This window comes from Micropterus salmoides, unplaced genomic scaffold (assembly GCF_014851395.1).
Source record: "Micropterus salmoides isolate LMB-PRFRI ecotype aquatic unplaced genomic scaffold, ASM1485139v1 Ms_hic_scaffold_21, whole genome shotgun sequence".
Lineage (NCBI taxonomy): Eukaryota > Metazoa > Chordata > Actinopteri > Centrarchiformes > Centrarchidae > Micropterus > Micropterus salmoides.
Window position 1 is genome coordinate 13,190,171 of NW_024041262.1, and position 10,576 is coordinate 13,200,746.

Below are 10,576 nucleotides of genomic sequence, written 5' to 3' on the forward strand. Positions count from 1 at the left end.
AAGAATCAAGCAAAGCATCTTGTTAGTTTGAGAGGCTGAGATCAATTCAGACTTGACTTACAGCTGCTTCGAGTCAATCAATGTAAAGTCCATTTTAAGAGGCATTCACAATACACTATTTACATAAAAGCTAATTCTATTTTCAAGTTGCAGAGAAGTTTCATCCACTATAGTATCAACAACAGAGGTGTGCAGTAATGACTTGCATTTACTTTGTTACATGTAGCCTACCTTTTTGAGTAAACTGTAGGCTACTTGTTTAAGTAATTTTAATGCACTCTTATTCAAATACATTTTGAAATGAAAATCTGTACTCTCACTTAGTTGCATGTGTTTACACTCACTGTGCTACATCTATTTATAATTTGTTTTTAAATTATGTTGAAGTTGAAGTATGTTTTTTTTTTAGGTAGATACTTTTGTACGCTCACACAAATAATTATTTTGATGACTAATTTTACTTCTACTTGAGTCCTTGTTTTTTAGAAGATAAAAATAATTTCATTTGAGTGCAATTTTTTGATGAAAGAGTGCATTTTTCTCACTCCAAAAGCACTTTGGACCATACTGTCAGCCTAACGACACATTTACTGGCACAATTTCATCTATTAAGGGGATTATTTTTCATAAATGAAAACATGCTTTTATGTTCACACTGTGGAACATGGGAAATTATGTTTCCAAAAGGCCGGCTGCACAGGTTTCTTTCTGGCATGTCTGCACATGAACAAAATCCTTCTGGAGTTTCATAATAGCAGTCATAAATTACACAGCATAGTATTTCAGGCCAGCATAGCTTTAAGAAGTAATCTGTACAGTATTTGATATCATCTGAAGGATGAACTCTTGGTGATATGCTACATCTTCAATGTCTTGAGTACTCTTACCTAACCAGGACATTCTTTTTGGGTTGATAGCCATGACTGATGAGTATGTAACAGCCACAAAAATGGACTGAACTCCATATAATGTGAACCAAAGTTTGATTTTCACCCTTTTATAACAGTATTGAATCCAGTAAACGTGAGCACATCAGAAACAAGGTCCTCAAGACTCACCGACCAACACAAAATGTAGAAACTTTATCCTATGGAAATGGCGCAGTAAAAATCACATAGCCAGTGACAAATTGTGACAACCAAGTGTGACTTCAGTCCTCAAATCGTTCTGCTATAAATGCATGGAGGAGAATGAGAAAGGCTGAGGCTCCCAGTAGCGAACAGATATCAGAGCAGTGAAAATGTGGTTTCTGTCAGAAGCAGTGCAGCTTCAGCCTACATATTTCATCATCATCATCATAAACATCTTCTAGTCTTCAGAAAAAGTAATTGTTTCTGCATCAGGTTATTAAGAAATAAACAATTTCTTTCATTCTGAATTCTTAAATGTGTTTCTGACAAAACATACTATAAGTACAGCCCTCACCTTTCACCTTACTGGTCTTTTGAAAGGCTGAAACAACATTATTCATATCAAACTACAGGGCAGAATTACAGAAAATTTATTTCCATTTTTAAAAACCTCCAAACCCAACCCCCTCAGCCAGCTCTGCCCTTCACCTTTCACCTCTTTAGCCCTGTAAAAGGAGGGAAAATGATGGACAGAGCGCCTTGAAGACAGGGTGTTGATGACAGGAAGATGAATGAATGCCAAAAAAGAGCCAGAGAAATGCCTAAGGAAGAAATGGGATCCTTTTTGATAAAAATAGAATGAGGAATGTAAAAGAGAGGTACTGAGTCTTCATCAAGGCCACAGCATAGCAAGAAAAGGTGATTACTACTCTTATTAAAAACATTTTATTTAAATCGATACCAACTAACTGATGGCATTAGGATCTAACATGTTATACAAAATGTTGCAACTACTGCCAAAGTAGACCACCACAGTTACTTGTATGCATACAGCCAGCACTTATTAAATGTAAATCTTTCCTTTCCTTGGGAAAACCAATGGGCATTATGCAAACCAACGCTCAGTTTCAGCTACAGTGTTTCTTTCTCTGTTGTGTGATCTTTTGACCAGAGGAATCAAAAGAGCTCAACAGCACCTCCCTGTGGATCACAGCTGAACCGATCTATCATTTGAGTAGTTTTGATTCAGTTCAGGCTTAATTACCCCCTGCACATGATAGAACAGCCTCCCTAAGTATTTTACTTGACCAATCTGTAGTTGGAGTCTTGGTCAAATTAGAAATTCAGTCAGTTTCTTACGGTTTTATTGGGAGTGAGCAATTAGCCACTAACGAAGAACTTTGTAAAATTAACTTATCCCACTAAATGAACTAATCAGACTCAAATAAAAATTTTTTTTTATCCAAGCACGTAGTACATTAAAAAAACATTTTAGATTGTTTGTAAAATATCTGCGTTCAAGTTAATACATTTCATGGAGGTGCAAAGCATTCAATATTAAATAAACCCTATTAAAGTAATAATCATATGAACAAATATGGACAAAATATGCAACCATAAAATTGTGAAAAACATTTACAGCTGAAATGACCAGTCGATTGATTACTTAAATCGACAGAATTGCCAATAATTTTGATGAGAGCATAATCAACCTGCAATAAATTGTCACTGTATAAAGATGCAGGATGAAAACATTATAGCTTATCCAATTTAATCCTATTCATTCTTAAAACTCAATGATTACATATTTTGTAATGTTATTTTTCCATTTTATGTTTAGACTTTGGGTCTCCATACTACTGGTGCTTTAAGTACTGTGAAGCACTGTTTACCAGATATATAAAGGGCTATTTCTAAATTCCATGTCTATATTATATATCAGAAACAAGCTTACAATAAAAATGACTGGTCGACATTGTAGTTCAGATTCTCGCTTTATTGGTCAACTTGATGAAAGACTACAAAACGAATTCACAAAAAATCTCTTTCAAGTAATCAAATCTGTACAAACCTAAACTGTATGGGGTTTTTACAGCTCTGGCTCATATGAATCTGAGACGAAGAGTCATACGCATGTGTGTGTGTGTCTGTGTGGGTAAGCATGCGACTGCTCATGGTGACATACTTCCTGTTTTTTTCCGGATACTGCGACGTCACTCAGATGGGGAAGACACCGCATGTACACACGCAGACACACACGCACGCACACACCTGTTTTTGAGATTTTACAGTACAGAGGACAGGGAAAACAAAATACTTCCCCCCCTCTACAAGTACACACACATCACCTGCTGGCAGGGCTTTGCTGCTAAATTCATTATGTCAGCAATCTCCCTCTGTCTCCCAAACCCTGCATTTAAGTCAAAATTACTGTACAGACAGACACTGTGGTTTCAACCTTTCCAAGGGAAGAGTGGTAAGAGAGAGGGGAAAGTATAAATCTCTAATACTCTCACACAAAATGTACACGTGCACACATGATTTTAATGCTCACCGGCAGACGAGACGTGTTCGTCGCCTGCGCACGCACACGCACTCACTCAGACAATTCGTAACATTAAATGTTTTTAAGAAGTACAGATAAAAAAGGAAAAAAAGCCCTGGGTATAGGTTTGATTTCTGGCTGTTTGGTGAAAGAAAGGAGAAGAGAGGTAGAGAGGGCAGGAAGGGTGGGTTGGAGGTCAAGGGCAAACTACTGGTGTCATTTCTTGGCTTTCCTAGGGGGAGTGACTGGGCGACCAGAGCCCATGCCCCCTCCACCTCCATAGAACAGCTTCTTGTCTGCAGGCTTGAGAATCTGTGAAAGGGAGACAAAGCCGACAAAACTAAGCAAAAATAAATAAATAACAAAAACGTTTTAGTTTTTTTTTTTTTTGAATATGTAAACAGTTTAATCTGAATTTTCTGGTTGGTCTCTTGCTTACCTGGAATGAGCACATGAGGGTCTCGTCTACGCTCATCATGGCTCCGGCATTGTCGAACTCACCGCAGTAGTTTGGGGCTGAGAACAGCGTCACTAGCTGCCTCTTTGCAAAGAACTCATATCCGTCCTCAACCACCTGCAAACAGATAAATGGCAGTTTGACAACTTAGAGGAATTTCAGACAATTGCTTCTCACCTGTACACAATGAATCAGACACAAAAAACAGAACCAGATTCAGAGAATTTTATATTAACAAAGGGCTTACACAACAAGAAAATACATGATAAATACATTGCTGTTGCTCGAACTGCCTACCTGGTTAAAACTGGGCTGAAATCGACCTTTGCTGAAGTGGACAAGAGCTATCCAAGTATTTCAGCAGTTCCACCTGACTTTTCCTCAAACATTCACTGAACAAACTTGTTTGATCAATGTGCTATCATTCCGTGGGAAATACTGAAAACTGCTCTAAGTACATACAGACACTCTCCTTTCATCCCATTACAAGATCCATAACCAACTCTTAACAGTTTAACCAGAACTAGAGCAGAGAGGTGGCTTACTGTTTAATTTAGTTACTTGTTTCATTTATTGCCTTTCATTCCTACTGCAAAAGCATCTTTAACCTTAGGATCAGGGTAGTGCACTGACCTGATGGGCCCGACAAATGAGGTCCATATCGTGTTTGTGGAGGAACTTGGTGACCACGTCTGCGCCAAAAGTGAAGGAGACGCCGCGGTCGTTCTCACCCCAGCCCAGCACATCCTTGTCCGGGTCAGCCCACAGCAGGTCGCAGAGGAGGCCCTGGTCAGGCACATCAGTGGGGCGCATGACCCTTCGCACCTGCTCCATAGACTGGAGGTCTGGGGATAGGCCTGGAGATGTTCAGTGTATAACAGTTACATGTTAGATGGCAGGAAAAGTTGAAATTAGCATCTGTGATTTTACACATATAGTACGTTTGTGGTTTTAGATGGAAAATCCTAAACCAGGCAAAAAGAGCGGATTTCAGAGGATCTGAGGTATGACAACCAAGGAGTATCCATGTTAGCACAATGTGCAAGGTTCAATATCAATTTACACGCATGTCAAATACATTCTCATATAATCAGACCTGCAATCGAAACCTCAATTCTGATTGACAGGTGAAAGTACATTATTTAGTTTTACTGTGGCGCTTGTTCACAATCAGTAATGTTTATAAACACAGAAGGAAATCAGGCCTGTGCATTAATTTATAAAGCTAAAACTATATTGCTGCTTTTTTAATTAGTTTGAGTCGGTTTAGACCAAACATTCCCTATTTACAGCTTCTCAAAGGAAGACTGTAAACTGATCATCTCTGGGTTTTGGATTGTTGGGTTGGACAAAGTATTTCTTTCGGGGATGGACATTTCAGTATTTTATAGAGTAAACAATTAATCAAAAATATAATCTGCAGATTAATCAACAATAATAATCATTCTTAGTTGGAGCTTTATAAATCATGACAAAAAAATGCAGATTTTTCATCTACTCATTCAACTTTTAATTGTATGTATGCTTAACATTTATGGGATCAAAAATTATGGATTAGGGCTTTAACTGCTGTGCTCAACAGATAAACACTAGCAAACATACCATATCCTTTCTGTGTGTTCTGCCTTACGTAACTTCATACGTTCGAAGAGAGAGGTGGTGTTTATTCTGATTATCAGTGCCTGTTCACATATTGTGTGTAGTGGGTCTTGCAGACATGAGATAGCTGTGACTGTTGGTGTCACATTGTCTGAACCCTTATGTCAATTTTATTGTTCCGTTTTCTGTATCACAACTGCTGCAAAACTAGTCAGAATTGTCAAGCATGCTGCAGAGATCTGCGCCTTTAATTTAGCTTCTTTCTGAGCTGAGCATTTTGTTAGTGATTGACTGCGGCATTTCCTTGAAGTTGAATTCCAAAACCAGCTCCCATATCTTAATGTGAGAAATATAAACTATGTTAAATCCTGCATGATAAGAAACCATTAACTGTATTGCACAGAATGCACTGCCTGTGGTAACTTGGTACACATTTAGTCCAGCGTGTCAGTCATAAGCACAAGTGCTCTATAGCTCTGGCAGTTGAACAGGGCAAGGCTTCATACATATACTCAAAACAAATTAAGATCCCACAGTCCCGCAGGTCTTCGATCATAATGTTGTGCAAAGGTGTGTTTGTGTGGTTGTGTGTACTCTGGACAGAAGCCAAAGGAACTGTTTGATGAGGATACCTCCATGGCAACAGAAGATCTTCTCATCAACAATGGCTGCAACAGGCAAACAGTTGAAGCAGTCAGTGAAGGTCTTCCACAGCTTTATGTTGTATCGCCTCTTACCTGTGGGAGGAAACCACAATTACTTGATCACAATCTAATCTTGAGATCAATAAAAATCTAAATAGCTGCACCTGTTGCATCACGTTACAAACACGCCATTTTACATAATCCAGGCTCTGAATAGCAGAGAAAGGCATGTGATTAATCACTCCTGCCTGATCACGCTCCTTAGCCCAAAGCCTGGTGTACTATTGCTTTTTGCATTTGTAGACTCACACATTTTTGTTGCCAATACAATCCCAACAAACTGTAACAGTGACAGCTGATGCACACAGGGAAGGATATTTAAGTAATGCTGGTAAATATTTGCTCAACAATAACTTTGTTTGCGAACATTTTATTTATCTTTAGATCTAGATAGAATTATAGATGGTTAGTGTTTGTCTTTACTCCAAAAAATAGACCCATCACAAAGACCATTATGAGAAAAACAATCATTACTTTTTCAAGATAAAAAATACATTAATATAACTACAATCTTGTACTGTAATGTACAGACATAACTTTTTGTACACTCATTAAGCTGCTCATTTCTTTTTTTCTCCATGTTTTGACATTTGAAAAATCTAAATGAATATCACTGACTGTATTACCTAGACTATGCAAAGCCTACAGACATAGGCTTACATTTTTAGCAAACTGTGGGAAGCGTAAATAGGAGTGCAAAGATTAATGTCAGTCTGTATCTGTACGCATACCATACGACTTACACTCATCGTAGAAGCCATATATTCTGTTAATGGAGGCGCACTCATGGTTTCCTCTCAGCAGAAAGAAGTTTTCTGGGTATTTGATCTTGTAAGCCAGCAACAGGCAGATGGTCTCCAGGGACTGCTTGCCTCTGTCTACATAGTCCCCCAGGAACAGGTAGTTGCTCTCCGGTGGAAAGCCCCCATATTCAAACAGCCTCAGCAGATCATAGTACTGCCCATGGACATCCCCTGGTGAGACAAGCGGTATTAGAGTAGAAACAGCAATGTTGGTCAAATGTGTGTGGTGTGACCAAACGTGTGACCACACTGCCTGTATGCGCACAACAAAAGGCACTTTGATAGAAAGGTACAACAACACTTAGCAGCCTGCAAATTAACAACATTTCACACCATGATTGTCCATGAATTATTTTAAATGAATGCACCTTTATTTAGGTGTGGCTTCACTTGTGTTTTGTGATAATGAGTAGGGCTGAACGATTAGTTGTTTTCAAATCAAAAGTGCAATTTAAAAGAACGCGATTAGCTAATCATGAAGACGGCGATTACAATCTAGGATAATTATACAGCACATCTGACCCGTTTTAAACAGTCATGCAATTACAAATTCATTCCATTGTCATCCTTGTGTGACAGATGCTCGCCAATCACAAGCGCCATGCGCCTCCTGTTATGGTCTTACTCACCAGAGTGGGCACAGGGCCTGTACATTTTACAAACAACAAACAAAACTAGAGGAAATAGTGGCGCCATCATCCCACAGGCAGCGGCTATGCCGCGGTTTTGCCCAGGGTCAACCCACACTGAAGTGTTTCAGCAGCAGATCGTTTAGCCTACACGTTGTTGAGTTGTTGTTAATTTGTGTGCTTCAACTACTGATAACAGCTCTCTATGAGCCCATTCCACTCCGCTCTCTGCAGGCATCCACATGGAGCATTTCAGAATAAGAGCGTTTTGCTGATTTTGCTGACTTGTACAGATTTTGCTTATTTGTTCAGTTGTCCTTGATTTTTGTGCTTCTACTATGGTTAAGTAGGTTATGTAGTTAGTTCTTTTTTGTTTGTTTTAACTGTGTTTATTGTTGAAGTATGATCTGGAGTCTGCAAAGGGTGTTTTATTTTGAAAATCAACCGGGATCTCTATGCCATTCTGTGTCCGACTACCTGCCTGGTTCATCTGCTCTGTGCTGCTTGACGCAGCTTCTGTCAAAAATAGACTGGCAGTGAATATCAAACTTTAGCGAAACTTCTAAAAAATAAAAATAAATAAATATCACAATTCGAATTGTAATCACAATATCTGGCAGAAAAATCGCAATTAGATTTTTTCCCCCCAAATCGTTCAGCCCTAATAATGAGATAAAAAGATTTAGTGTGAGGATGCAGATGATGCTCACTGCAGCACCAACGTGGCTAGTTCCTGAAATGTGGAGACGGTTCTTTTAAACTAGCACTCTTCATTAAGTGGCATCAGCAGTATGACACAGGGGGTCAACTCCTGGGAGACTTGAAGAGCAAAACAGCACTGCACTGGCAGGCCAATATTATCACTTTATCCCTATAGGCCTGTAATTACATGGCAAGGTCACAGCCATGCCCTGTACAATGTGAATGTAAGCTTTCTCCTAAGAGTCAAGCACTATAAGCTACAACAGCTCTCTAAGTGTGTTTGTAAATGCTATGCGACCACACTTAAGAATTCCCTCAGCTCCAAAGAAACACAACTAAGCCTCACCACAAATCTTGAGGGGTGCCTCAAGTTCGAGCAGGATTGGCTGGCTGAGGAAGATCTCCCGGGATTTGAGGCAGAGGCCACGGATTTCATTCTCTGTCAGCTGAACATTTTTGCCAGGTCTGGAGCCTTTCACTGTGAGGGAAAACGGAAGAGTGAGAAATAGCGCACTGGGAACAAAAGATCATAAAACACAGCAGAGTTTATTATTCATAGTCATTTGTTATACAGAACCAAGCTTTTAAAAAATAGTGTGCAAAAATAGATGTTAAAAATATAGCAGTATTTTGTGGAAAACACAACAAACATGTTCAGAGCGAAAAAGGGCAGACTGCCATGGACAGTTGGCACATTTTAGTATATAGAGTGCTCTGCGTTTAGTATTCAGTCATGACTACCACAATCAGAACCTTCCTGGATTATATAAAATGTTATTAAAAGATTGAAACGTGTAACAAAAAACATGAATCTGTACAGTGGACATTTTTACACTGAAAATCTAAATGCCGAGTACTCATCTACAACCAAATGTCAGAAATTTAAAATGTACACTTTTTAGCAATAAGAATTCTACTACATCCCTAAATTCTACCCAAGAACAGAAAACAGACAGACTCTAGATCAGAGATATTTAGAGACAAATCCACAGTTTTGTCCCATTAACAGTGCAAATTGTATTTTTTGACAATATGAGACCATCCAGGGTGTTTTTACTTGGATATGGGGCATTTTCAAAATTACATCTCAAAGCACGCCCTACAAATATAACTAGCAAATACCAAGCAAAAAATACTACATTACTACTATGGATCTTTAAAGAATGCCATCTGGTGACACACAATAATACATTTAAGCTATATTTCAATTTCCAGTTCAGTGTACTTTTCATATTCTGACCATACTGCCCAAATGCATCAAGTTACCAAGGAAGTAAAACAAAGCTTCATTGCGAGCAACGAATTTACACAACGATTTAACTTTACATTGTGTAGATACTTTCTCTAGCAGAGTAACGTTAAAGCATACACATAAAACCTTTACTAGGTTTCAATGCGGGCGAGTAGGAACAACAAATGTTAATTTGCTGCGAGGATGCTAGTGACCAGACATGACTGACGGTCAACCTGCACAATTCAAGTCCAGTGTTCAGTTAGCAAGAAGCACTAACTTAAGTGAAGTTAACTGGCTAACGTAGCATAAGTGGTTATCGTTGTCTAGCCTCTGTTAGCTAAAATGGCTACCTCGGTGAATAAATATCGAGCGAAAGCCTTACCTTCCAGCAGACGTTGTATAATGGAGTCGATGTTCAACTTATCGGCTTCTGCCATGCTATTACTCTAATTTTGGTCGTTTCCTAATAACCCCAAGGAATTCAAGACGTTGTAACTGTTAAATAGATTCCGAGTTGTCGTTAGCTCAACTAGTTAAGCGTTAATCGGCTATCGTTAGCCCGCTAGCTAGCCAACCTTGGAGCAGAACTGGCAACCTCAAAATGTGAGGCTGGGTGCTGAACTGTTAAAGATGTGATGGCTGTCATCTACTACAGAAATCCACCTTAATCAACTATTTTCCATTAGCTATCCGAATTCACTTTAAAAATTCTTATTTTCTCGTGACAACGGTGTTTCTGCCGTAGCCACTAGCACCATGCCATCGACAAAAAAGGCTAGGCAAGCGTTAGCTCAAAGCGAGGTTGGACGGAAGAGAGAGTGACAATCTCCGCGCTCCCATTGGTCAGTTTTTCCAGTGGGCGGTGTTTGGAGAGCTATTATTCTCTGGGATTGGCTGTTTTCAACGTCGGTCAGCATTTACTTATCTCCAACCACAATGTTAAAAGGGCAATCATTCTCGTGTATATCTTACGTTTTGCTGACCTTAAGTGGAAGATTTTATCAAACAATGCAAGAGAGGCCGTGTTTGAACAGCAATTACTCAAATTTTCG

At 39.1% G+C, this 10,576-nt stretch overlaps 1 protein-coding gene across 1 annotated transcript; it reads right to left on the minus strand.

Annotated features, from left to right (window-relative positions):
* Window positions 1-2,826: 2,826 nt before the first annotated feature.
* ppp1cab (protein phosphatase 1, catalytic subunit, alpha isozyme b) lies at window positions 2,827-10,333 on the minus strand. Its single transcript, XM_038735090.1, has 7 exons — window positions 9,907-10,333; window positions 8,637-8,768; window positions 6,900-7,130; window positions 6,085-6,189; window positions 4,487-4,710; window positions 3,836-3,970; window positions 2,827-3,708 (listed from the first exon to the last, which is right to left on the minus strand). Exons 1-7 carry the CDS (start codon window positions 9,959-9,961, stop codon window positions 3,613-3,615), a joined length of 978 nt encoding a protein of 325 aa, XP_038591018.1. The 5' UTR covers window positions 9,962-10,333; the 3' UTR covers window positions 2,827-3,612.
* Between the last annotated feature and the right edge of the window lie 243 nt (window positions 10,334-10,576).